The sequence below is a fragment of the Nicotiana attenuata genome, chromosome 2, assembly GCF_001879085.1.
Source record: "Nicotiana attenuata strain UT chromosome 2, NIATTr2, whole genome shotgun sequence".
NCBI lineage: Eukaryota > Viridiplantae > Streptophyta > Magnoliopsida > Solanales > Solanaceae > Nicotiana > Nicotiana attenuata.
Window position 1 is genome coordinate 24212455 of NC_031990.1, and position 12686 is coordinate 24225140.

Consider the following 12686-nt stretch of genomic DNA (forward strand, 5'->3'; position numbering starts at 1 on the left):
CAATCTAGTTCAAATTTAACATGCCTTAACTTATATTCTCCAATAGTATATCTATGATCCTTTTCCAAACATCAAGTGCAACAACAACAACAACGAACCTAGTGTAATTCCACAAATAGGGTCTGAGAAGGGTAATGTGTACGCAGACGTAACCCCCACCTTAAAAGGTAGAGAGGTTGTTTCTGATAGACCCTCCGCTCACAAAAGACTCAAACATCAAGTGCATAGGATTGAAAAATGCAAAATTTTCAAATTGGTTCTCCATTAATACACAATTTCATACACGCAATTTAAGGTACTATGTACCACGAGTACGAATCATAATAAAAAAAAATTACTAACTTATTAATTGCAAGGCGACCTTGTTTTGTTCCTAGATTGAAAAGAAATGTCTTTAGCAATCGAAGAAGCACTTTGATAAACAGATTTGATCTTGATCGAGCTAAACTATAAGGAGTAGAAAATTGCGGCGGTTAAGTCAAATAATGATCAATCCATAAGTATACCATGAAGTTACAAAGGTTGTACCTGTGAACCAACCTTCTAAAGTGAAATAGCTACAAGGAAAGAGCAATAGACCGGGGTACCTTGTAGGACCTCAGCCTGCCTACTCGATTCTTGTATGAATATGCAGGAAGGGTGCATGCTCCTAGGTGTGTGTAAGGATTGTGTTTGTTCACGACGAAGAAAAAGGGGATGTTTTGTTAATAGGAACAAAATAATGTTTATAGTCGTGATGATATAAACAATAATACTCATCTGAGCCATAGGAACATGTACATATGACTCTTCAAAATAAAGGCTTCAGTCATCGTTAGAATCTTTTTAAGATCTATGAACAAAACTTAATCAGACCAGAGGTAGAGGCAGACCGAAAAAGTATTGGGGAGAGGTAATTAGGAAAGATATGGCGTTGCTCCACATGACTGAGGACATGACCATGGATAGGAGGATACAAGGGTTATCAGCTTTTGGATCTTGACGAGTGTAATAATGCAATATCCTTTTCAGTCAATGTGCCTGAATGATCAACATCAAGCATTTTAAAGCTCTCCATTACTACACAGACATCTTCCTCAGTTATCTTCCCCAACTCTTTAAGTTTATAGACAATAAACTCTGCAGCACTGAATAAAGAAAATGAAAGTGATTAGGATATAGCCCAAAAAATCTTGAACGCCAAATAACAACAACATACCCAAGCGAGTTGGGGTCAGCTATAAACATATTATAGGGCTAAAAGACTAAGCATAGGAAGGTAAATGTATTAACATGACTAAAGCATATACTCAACTTATTGCTATCGACCATACAGATCTTTTTATTTTATTGTGCTCTATCTTTCGTTAAGTCTGTTGAACGCGAAATATAAAATTAAGTAACAACTTACCTTACTTCACTGTCATGATCAAGATCTGCTGCCTGCAGGTCTGAATTCGTCAACTCCCGAGTTAGAACCCATCTGGTCATAGATTTTCGCCTTTGTTCTGTGTATAATTCAGCAAGTGAGTAAAACAACTGACCCAAACAAATCGTGCTCAACAATATCCAAAACGAAGCAAATAAACGCCCCCATTTTGTCGAAAAGCTCTTATCTCCATATCCCAGAGTAGTAATAGTAGCACAGACACAATAAAAAGCATCAAACAAACTCAGATCCTCAACTTGGTTTAAAAAAATTGTTCCAAGTATAGTAAACATCACAAGAAGTGCCAATGCACTTAAAAACTTGTACTTTTCGATATTCGTTTCAACCTCTTTCAACACCTCATTTGAACTGCTATAATTTTTCCTCATTTTTATGGCTTTGAGAAACAGGATTTGCTGCCTCTCAAGAAAACTATCTGCTGCTTTACTTAGAACAAATCCAACAAGAGCCATGCCCGTGAAGACGAAAATACACGCGAGTAGCTTAGCTAAGATGCTTTTAGGAACAAGATCACCATATCCAACAGTAGTCATTGTAACAATACACAAGTATATTGCATCAAGAATTCCATTAGTCTTTTTTCCTTCGATTTGATCCCTGATTATGAAGAAGCAAATCGCTCCAACGCCTATATAGACAGCCAAAAATAAGAGCACAGACCTGAGTCTAAATCTCTCTGTTGCAATGGACTCAGAGGAATGAAACAGTTCCTCATTATTTGTCTGAGGTATATGACTGATATTACCAGTACTGCTGCTCGATTGTGTTCGCCTTCGCTTGAAAGAGTTTATATCACTAAATCGAATCGAAGAATTTACATGGCTTCGTAGTAGAGGTTGTTCAACATCACCTTTATCCATGACAATCAGAGGTGGAACCAAGATTTTAACGCGATCGGGGCACAATATTTTGTACAATCAATGCCGCCGAGAGGCTTTTAGCACTGAGGGTGCCAAGTAATTCAAATTAACCATGTTCAAGGTATACACACATATACAAGATTTCTGCCGAAGTTTACGAGGTCCGGTGACCCCTCAACATAACACGTAAGTCCGCCTCTGATGACAGCAAAAGGACATGCTTCCAATTATGTGTCGAATCAAACTGCAGTTAGGAGAATGTACATTAAAAATCAACTAACATTTCTTGCAAAACACGAGGCAAGCAACAACAACAACAATATACCTAGTGTAATCTCATATAGTGGAGTCTGGGGAGGGTAGTGTGTACGCAGACCTTAACTGTAGCATATGAAGGTAGAGAGACTGTTCCCAATAAACCCTCGGCATTTCTAGCATAATACGAGGAAAAAACATAAATTCATACATTTGAAACTCAGAGGCATAAATAGAATCGTTCTTTTGTGTGACTAACTTTGATATCAATCTCAATTATTAAACCTAAAACCTAAATTTCAAGACCTTGTATTGTTCATAACACCCATAATTGATCCATGTTAAGTTGTGCTCCTCGTAACATGGGCTTCATCCACAAAAGTTAATAAATGGGACTTCCATAGGCCCTGAGGCCCAGCAACATACGATTCGAAACTTAATGGATAATGAGCCCGTTTTTCTGCCCTCCCCACTTAAATATCAGGTTTTTGTTTGCAGCAAAGTTAGAACTCATATTTGCCTAATAACCCACATATAACGTGTTATGTGGGTGATTGAGGGCTTAAAATCCTATAACAAATGTAAATTTTCTTTCACATTCGCAAACCACGATTTTTTTTTTTTTTACCTACCTTAGAATATCTGAAGATCTATATTGCTGAAGGCTAATACAAAATTGCTCTAATTATATCATATTCATTAATGAGAGATTTTCAAACCCATAAAAGTAAAAAAAAATTAACAATAGAGAAGGCAAAATTTAATTTCAGATCAGAGAAATCGAATGTTTAAGGAATCTAACAAATTGGAGTTATTTTAAATCTAACTTCAGAACAAGAAACAAATGGAGAAGGTCATATTACCTTAGGTTAAGACTATCATATTCATAAAATAGATTCTTTTCAAATCCATGCATGCAATTATATTGTTCTGTTTGGATGAACAGAAGGCAAGAAAGCAAAGTCTGTAATTTTTCACAAGGGAAAAAAAATAACGGGGATGGAAAAAACAAAAGGATTATTTTAATTATGGCTACAAAATTTGGATCAAAATAACATGTAATAGAATCGACTAGTTAAATTAAAGGCACCAAAGACAAACAGAATCACGGGAAACAATATGCATGTCTTAAATTAATCTTACACCTACTATTTATTGGACGCTTTGCAATTGATTCTAATTTCTCAACAATATATGGTTAATCTTTCTTAACCCATATGTGGTTTACCTTCCCATATTTATTCTTTAATGACACTTAATATTGAAGATTTTGGCATAATTCTACTTTTCTTCTCTCTTCTAAAAAACGTGTTACTCTTCTGATCTCAGTCGTTTTGATAAAGAGAATTTATTTAAATATTTGACGTTTTAAAAAAATAGAAAGTGTTATAAAATAATAAAAGAACAAGAGCAATATTGCAGAGAAAGAGAGAGAGGAAATTCTTATTGAATTTGGGATGAATTACAATGGAATAGAATCCTCTATTTATAGGGAGAGGTTGACTTAGCCACCAAGTAATAAACCCTAGATTCTCTCTAAATATGGACATTCACCATAAATAGAATTCTATTTATAACACTCCCCCTGAATGTCTATTCAACAGATAATGTGCCTCGTTAAAACCTTAACTAAAAGAAAACCCAATGGGAAAAAATTCTAGAAAAGGAAAAAGAGTACACATGTTTAGAAATGCGCATATTGGTTGCCTCGTTAAAAACCTTGCAAGGAAAACCCAGTGGGACAAAACCTTGTAAGGGAAAAAGAGTGCAACGCGCATTAACTCTCCCTGATGAGAGCATCAATTCACATCCTTGAGCCTTCGCATCCCGATCTTGTACACTAGCTTCTTGAAGGTTGACGTTGGTAGAGATTTTGTGAACAAATCAGCCATATTATCACTTGAACGAATCTATTGCACATTAATATCACCATTCTTTTGAAGATCATGTGTGAAAAATAACTTTGGTGAAATATGCTTTGTCCTATCTCCTTTTATGAATCCTCCCTTCAATTGAGCTATGCATGCTGCATTATCTTCATACAAAATTGTGGGTAGTTTGTCACATTTCACACCACATTTGTCTCGAATAAGATGTATTATAGACCTCAACCACACACATTCTCGACTTGCTTCATGAATAGCAATTATCTCAGCATGATTAAATGAAGTAGCCACAATTAATTGCTTAGTCGATCGCCAAGATATGGCAGTGCCTCCACAGGTAAACACATAACCTGTTTGAGACCGAGCCTTGTGTGGGTCAGATAAATATCCAGCATCGGCATAACCAACAAGATCAGGACTGCAATTATTGCCATAAAAAAAGCTCATATCGGTAGTCCCTTTTAGATACCGCAATATGTGTTTGATCCCATTCCAATGTCTCCTTATGGGAGCAGAGCTATATCTTGCTAAGACATTAACTGAAAAGTTATGTCGGGCCTTGTAGTATTGGCAAGATACATTAGTGCACCAATTGCACTAAGATATGGTACTTCAGGACCAAGTAGCTCTTCATTCTCTTCTTGAGGTCGGAATGGATCATTGTTCACATCAAGTGATCGAACAACCATCGGAGTATTTAATGGATGTGCTCCATCCATGTAAAACCGTTTCAATACCTTTTCTAAGTAGGCAGATTGATGAACAAAAATTCCGTTTGCCAAATGTTCAATTTGCAAACCAAGACATAATTTTGTCTTTCCGAGATCTTTCATCTCGAATTCCTTTTTTAAATAATCAATTGCCTTTTGGAGTTCTATAGGAGTTCCAATAAGGTTTATGTCATCAACATATACGGCAAGTACAACAAATTCCGATGTTGTTTTCTTTATAAAAACACATGGGCAAATGGCATCATTTATATAGCCTTCCTTTAATAAATACTCACTAAGACGATTATACCACATTCGTCCTGATTGCTTTAGACCATACAAAGATCTTTGCAATTTGATTGAAAACATTTCCCAGGATTTTGAATTATTTGCGTTAGGCATTTTGAATCCCTCGGGAATTTTCATGTATATCTCATTATCAAGTGAGCCATAAAGGTAGGCGGTAAGCACATCCATTAAATGCATGTCAAGCTTTTCATGGACAGCAAAACTAATGAGATAACGGAACGTTATAGCATCCATAACGGGTGAATATGTCTCTTCATAATCGACACCAGGCCTTTGTGAAAATCCTTGTGCAACAAAGCGTGCCTTATATCTTTGTACCACATTTTTCTCATTTCTCTTGCGTACAAAGACCCATTTATAACCAACAGGCTTAACACCATTAGATGTTTGGACTACAGGCCCAAAAACTTCACGTTTTGCAAGTGAGTTCAACTCTGATTGGATTGCTTCTTGCCATTTTGGCCAATCAAGTCTTTGTCGACATTCTCCAACAGATTGAGGTTCAAGATCCTCACTTTCTTGCATAATGCTAGATGCAACATTATATGCAAAGACATAATCCACCACTATATCCACTCGATTCAAATTTGTCTCAATATCGATTGGATTTATTGATAGTTCCTTATTTTCTTGAGTCTCGGGCTCAGTGGATTCCTGATGAATCTCAGAATTTATTAAATCGTGGATTTCTTCATGAGGTTCTTTCGTAGTGTCATTTTGATCATTTGTTTTTCTTTTTCTAGGATTTCGATCTTTGGAACCTAATGGTCTGCCACGTTTAAGGCGTGTTTTTGACTCATTAGCTGTGACACTAGAAGATTGTCCAATAGGGACATCAATACGGATTGGAACATTCTCCGCAGGGATATGTGATTTTGTTATCCTTTTCATATCCGTAAATGCATCTGGCATTTGATTTGCTATTCTCTGCAAATGAATAATCTTTTGCACCTCTTTTTCACAAATAGAGGCACGTGGATCAAGATGAGATAATGATGGATTTTTCCACAAAATTTCCCGTTTGGTTTCACCAATTTCTCCCCCTAATTTTGGGAAAAGTGTCTCATCGAATCGATAGTCTGCAAATCGTGCAGTAAACAAATCCCCCGTCAATGGTTCGAGGTAGCGAATAATTGAGGGCGATTCAAACCCAATATATATTCCTAACCTTCTTTGCGGACCCATTTTGGTGCGATATGGCGGTGCTACAGGCACATATACTGCTCAACCAAAAATTCTTAAATGGGATATATTAGGTTCATGACCCAAAACTAATTGCAACGGGGAATATTTATGATAATTTGTCGGTCTGAGACGAACTAGCATTGATGCGTGCAAAATGGCGTGACCCCAAACAGAAGTGGGCAGCCTCGTTTTCATGAGTAACGGTCTTGCTATCAATTGCAGACGTTTAATTAAAGACTCTGCAAGACCATTTTGAGTGTGAACATGAGCTATAGGATGTTCCACTTTTATCCCAATTGATAAGCAATAATCATTAAATGCTTGGGATGAAAACTCAGCAGCATTATCAAGTCTAATAGACTTAATTGGATTATCAGAAAATTGTGCCCGTAATCGAATTATTTGTGTCATTAATTTTGCAAACGCGAGGTTGCGAGATGACAATAGGCACACATGGGACCATCTAGAAGATGCGTCTATTAAGACCATAAAATATCTAAACGACCCACTAGGTGGGTGAATAGGTCTACAAATGTCCCCTTGTATACATTCCAAAAACACAGGAGACTCATTCCAACCTTTGTTGGTGATGGTCTAATAATTAACTTGCCTTGATAACAAGAAGTGCAAGAAAATTCATTATTTAAAAGAATATTTAAATTTTTTAATGGATGCCCATTTGAGTTTTCTATAATCCGTCTCATCATAATTGATCCAGGGTGTCCCAATCGATCATGCCATAGTACAAAAGTATTGGAATTAGTAACCTTTTGGTTTACAATAGAATGTGCCTCAATTGCACTAATTCTTGTCCAATACAGGCCACAAGACAAAGATGAGAACTTCTCAATAGCCCTTTTCTGGCCAGGGATATTTTTGGTAATGATGAGATATTCAAGATTATTCTCATCTATTGTCTCAATATGATATCCATTTCGGCGGATATCTTTAAAACTCAACAAGTTCCTCTTGGACTTGGAGGAGAACATTGCATTCTCTATGATAAGTATTGCTCCCTTAGGCAGAGTTATAGTAGCTCTTCCAGAGCCTTCAATTAATTTACTACTACCAGAAATTGTAGTAACATCTGCCTTACACATACTTAAATGAGAGAAATAATTTTTCTCTTTGAATATTGTATGTGTTGTACATGAATCAATTAAACAAATATTTTTACAATTGTACTTTGATCCAAGTTTGCTTTGAGAGATATCCATATTTGCTTCACATGGTTTGACATACAAAAGAAATATACAAATAAACATTAGTATTTTTAGAGAAAATGGAAAGAAAACAAAGTTAACCCAGTGATTCAACAATAATCTTTTAATGCAATTTCGAGCAAACTCTCGTTATGATACAAATAATTACGATGCTATATAATATTGTAATTAATTGGATGAATTTAAATGGACATGAGAGTGTAAAAAAAAAAAAAATTGACCGTAGCTAATATATTGTTAAATTCAATGTAAATCGTAATACTATCATCACAAAAGATTTCGCACCCGATGACTACTGTTAGAACGAACAAAATAATATACCTATCATATAGCATTTATATGAGATGCTACTGTTTGTTGTTCAAAAAGGAATAGAAAAGAAAGTACGTAACTTATTTCCAAATTTTTTGTCCATAGGTAGTCTTTACAATAAGTAAAATGAATGTAGTACACATTGACTATAAACTATTAATACTTAGCTGTTGGCACAAGATTAATATAAATGGAGGAATATGTTCGATGATAGCCCAATTTATAATTCAAGTATAAATACTGCATTATGATGAAATAATAAATTTAATCAAAACGAACTAATATTATTTTATAAAAATAAATAATACGAATAGATACTAATGACTACTACTCATGTAAAGAACTATCATTACATGATGTTTATTCACTAATTAATACAAATAAGCAAAATAAAATTAAAATCAAACTACTCAATCTTCTTTAACCACAGATCCATCACCGATCAAGTGGTCTATTTTTCCATCAGGGCGCTCAAAGAAGTCTGCCACATCCAAGTGGGTGATGTCAAAATCATTGTCAGAGACAAAATTGGCTTCAGGGCCTTTATTCTTTAGAGATGCTTGATAAAGCTCAACCAAATGTCTTGGTACATGACAAATATTTGCCCAATGCCCTTTTCCACCGCAACGATAGCATTCAGTTTCTGAACCATTTGCTTTTGGCTTCTCATCTTTCCCTTTCCACTTTTTGGTGGTTATTTCTCTTTGGGGGATGATTAACACTAGGAAAATTTCTTCCTTGTCTACGGCCACGGCTACGACCATGAGCACGACCATGACTACGAATAGAGTCAATGCCTTTTCCACGCTTAGCGTAATGGGAATACACCTCATCCACTTCAGGCAATGGTGTAGATCCAGTGGGTCGATTCTTGTGATTTCTCATGAGCAAGTCATTGTTTCACTCAGCTACAAGGAGAAGAGAAATCAGTTCAGAGTACTTCTTGAAACCTTTCTCTCTGTACTGCTGTTGCAAGACCATATTGGAGGCATGAAACGTTGTGAACGTTTTTTCAAGCATATCATAATCAGTGATAGTATCTCCACAGAGTTTCAATTTAGAAGTAATTCTGAACATCGCAGAATTATATTCAGAAACAGACTTAAAGTCTTGGAGCCTCAGATGAGCCCAATCATATCGTGCTTGTGGAAGGGTGACCAACTTTAAGTTGTCATATCTTTCCTTTAAGCCATTCCACAAAACAAGTGGGTCTTTGACTGTGAGATATTCTATTTTCAACCCTTCATCAAGGTGATGGCGCAAGAAAATCAAGGCCTTAGCACAGTCTTGGGTGGATGCTTTCGTTTTGTCTTTAATGGCGTCTCCAAGACCCATTGCATCTAAATGGATTTCGGCATCCAACACCCATGTCATATAGTTCTTGCCCGAAATTTCAAGGGCAACGAACTTTCTTTTCATAATGTCAGTCATAATTAAAAAAAAGGAGAAAAATTACCTTAATCTTCTCAAAGAGCTTCTTGAGACGGTAGAGTCTCGTGCTGATAACGTGTTATAAAATAATAAAAGAACAAGAGCAATATTGCAGAGAAAGAGAGAGAGGAAATTCTTATTGAATTTCGGATGAATTACAATGGAATAGAACCCTCTATTTATAGGGAGAGGTTGACTTAGCCACCAAGTAATAAACCCTAGAATCTCTCTAAATATGGACATTCACCATAAATAGAATTCTATTTATAACAGAAAGCCATTTATTATTATTTTTCTAAAACTACCCTTACTATTCCAAATAGTAGAGCATTGATTAGGTATTTAAGATATTTAAAAAGAGAAGGGTAGTGGAGATAATAAATTTGTGTCGAGATATTGCAACAATCGTAGTATTTGATTTCAGATAATTTGAGTGCTACAATCTCTATGAATCCTCTGATTCTACTTTTCCAATATAAAACAAGTGCTTTTGAGCTTGATCTTGAATTTGGATTTGATTTATCCGTCGCGAACGCTTTGATTGTTGCCACGAATTTTATCACGAACAAGTGACCTTGATCTTAACGCCTTGTATTTGATTTGACTTTGTTCTTGATCTTGAATACTTGAAATTTGTGTTGAAGTGCTTGAATGCTTGAACACTTTGCAGTTTGCAGAGAATTGTGGCTTTCGATTCATGAGCTCCCTTGTGTCTTCTTGTTATAAAGAGAATTGTGGCTTTCGATCCACGAGCTCCCTTGTGTCTTCTTGTTATAACTCTTGGTCCTTTTTTGAGTTATGAAGACCCCTATTTATAGTTGTGAGCGGGAAGAGTTGTGATGAGAACAAACTCTTTCCGAGGAATCAGATTGAAGCGTGACAATGTCATATTTGATTGGCCCGAACATGCCACGTGTCGCGGTTTCATTGACCTTTTAATGTGACTTGGCATGCCTTGTTATTTTGGCACATGCATGATCCCAGGGGCGAAGCTGTGCTCTTCTAAGGGTGGTCAACTGACCACCCTTCGTCAAAAAATTACACTGTATATATAGGTAAAATATTAATCGTCAAAAAATTACACTGTATATATAGGTAAAATATTAAATTTTAGAGGCATATAACATATATTGAACACCCTTTCTCGGAGAATTTTTTTTCTTCTTTCAAGTTTGAACACCCTTGGAGCAATTTCTGGCTTCGCCACTGCATGATCCTAATGGCTTTTCTCTTTGACTTGGCGTGCCACATCATTTGACACGTGGCACCAAAACTGGACCTCAAAGAAGAGGGGGAAGTGCACGGTTGGCCACTAATAACACATGTATTTACTTTTAAGCCACCGTTTAAAATGTCTTTAATCTTTAGCCACCGCTTTAATAAACTTTAACTGCCCGGACGAAAATACCCTTCTGCTCATGTCCTTAACTTTTGTGCTTAACTTCAGGACTTCAGGACTACATGTCCTTAACTTTTGAACTTAGAACTCTAGGTTCAGGACTTCAGGACTACATGTCCTTAACTTTTGAACTTGTAACTCTAAGTTCAGGACTTCAGGGCTACATGTCCTTAACTTTTGAACTTGGAACTCAAACTTCAGGACCAAGCGTCCTTAACTTTTGAACTTGTAAGTCAAAGTTAAGGAACTATTGTCCTTAACTTTTGAACTTGTAACTGTAAGTTAAGGACTGCTTGTCCTTAACTTCTGAACGTGTAACTGTAAGTTAAGGACTGTCTGTCCTTAACTTTTGAACTTGGAAATCAAAGTTAAGGACCTATTGTCCTTAAATTTTGAACTTGTAACTGTAAGTTAAGGACTGCATGTCCTTAACTTTTGAACTTGTAACTATAAGTTAAGGACTGCCTGCCCTTAACTTTAGAACTTGTAACTGTAAGTTAAGGACTGCCTTTTATCTAAGTGAAATTTTTATACAGGAAAAAGTTTCACATCTCGAATATAATAACTTAATTCTGTTCAAAGTTTGGCTTTCCATAGTCAGTAGTATGCAATTCATTTTTAAATATAAATTAGTACTCTTTATCAATTACTGGTTCTTTCAACTACACCTCCTTTAAAGTTAGTATATATCTTCCAACACTGCAGTTGGAGCGATTATGATCCCATGTAACTTAATATGTCTTGCTGACTGGAAACTGGATAAGAATGAATTTATCACATGGGAGGCGTGCATGCTTGAGTAGTCCTCTAACTCGACGCAGTAACCTAACTCGACACATGAAAGAGATAGAATAAAGGGTAATACAGTCTTTTCATATTAATTTTAATAGACTAGTGGCTACTATTGCTAAGCATTAAAAATACTGGATAAAAAGTAAATACCACTTTAAAAAGTGGCTACCCCACACAATTTTTATAGGATTATTCGCCATGATTTGGCCCCATAGAGTTTAGCCAGAAGGTTGGCCCGAAAGGAAGTGATATTGGACCGGCCCAAATTAGGTTCGCATATCATTCAATTCAAAGGAAAAATGGCAGGGTATGACAACACATAAGGAGAATTGACAATTTTTTAGTCTTATATTAGGTTGGCAATAGAAGCCCAGAAAAATTGGCACCCAATAACCAAAGTTATTTTCCTTAAAAATAGCAAAAATAATATTTAGAAACCGCGCTCTCTCTCTCTTCTCTCCAATTCTTCGTTGTGCATCATGTAAACAAGGCAATTGTTTTCCGTCTTCTGCATTCTGTTTCTTCGTCCGTAAATGGTGCCTTATTCTCTTTAGTTTTCTTTATTAAAGAATCTCTCTATCTCTTCTCAATTCTCTCTTCTCTCTTCTCGCTTCTAATTGGTTGCAACCATCTTCCTAAAAATTTGGTTTTATTTCATTTCAAAAGTATCTGAAAATTTTCAAAATCTCTTTATTTCCCTTTTCTAATTTTTTTATTTTCCATTGTAGCAATATATATATAAGTTTAGAGCAAGTTGTAAGACACAAAAATAATAAATATAATTGTGGGAGTAAATAAATTTTTGATATACAAAGATGGAAAATAAGTTTTTAATATACACAAAGAAGGAAAGCAAATTTAAGATATTTATATTGGTATAAATATTATTTGATAT

General features: G+C 35.7%; 1 protein-coding gene across 2 annotated transcripts; it reads right to left on the reverse strand.

The window, feature by feature from the left end:
- LOC109205547 (two pore potassium channel a-like) lies at positions 474–3548 on the reverse strand. Of its 2 annotated transcripts, none has more exons than XM_019368257.1 (3): positions 3408–3548; positions 1391–2533; positions 474–1127 (listed from the first exon to the last, which is right to left on the reverse strand). In XM_019368257.1, the coding sequence occupies exons 2-3, from the start codon at positions 2287–2289 to the stop codon at positions 965–967; spliced, it is 1062 nt and encodes a 353-aa protein (XP_019223802.1). In that variant the 5' UTR covers positions 2290–2533; positions 3408–3548; the 3' UTR covers positions 474–964. The 2 variants fall into 2 exon arrangements, with proteins under 2 accessions (XP_019223802.1, XP_019223807.1); XM_019368262.1 differs by lacking the exon at positions 3408–3548 and adding an exon at positions 2615–2870.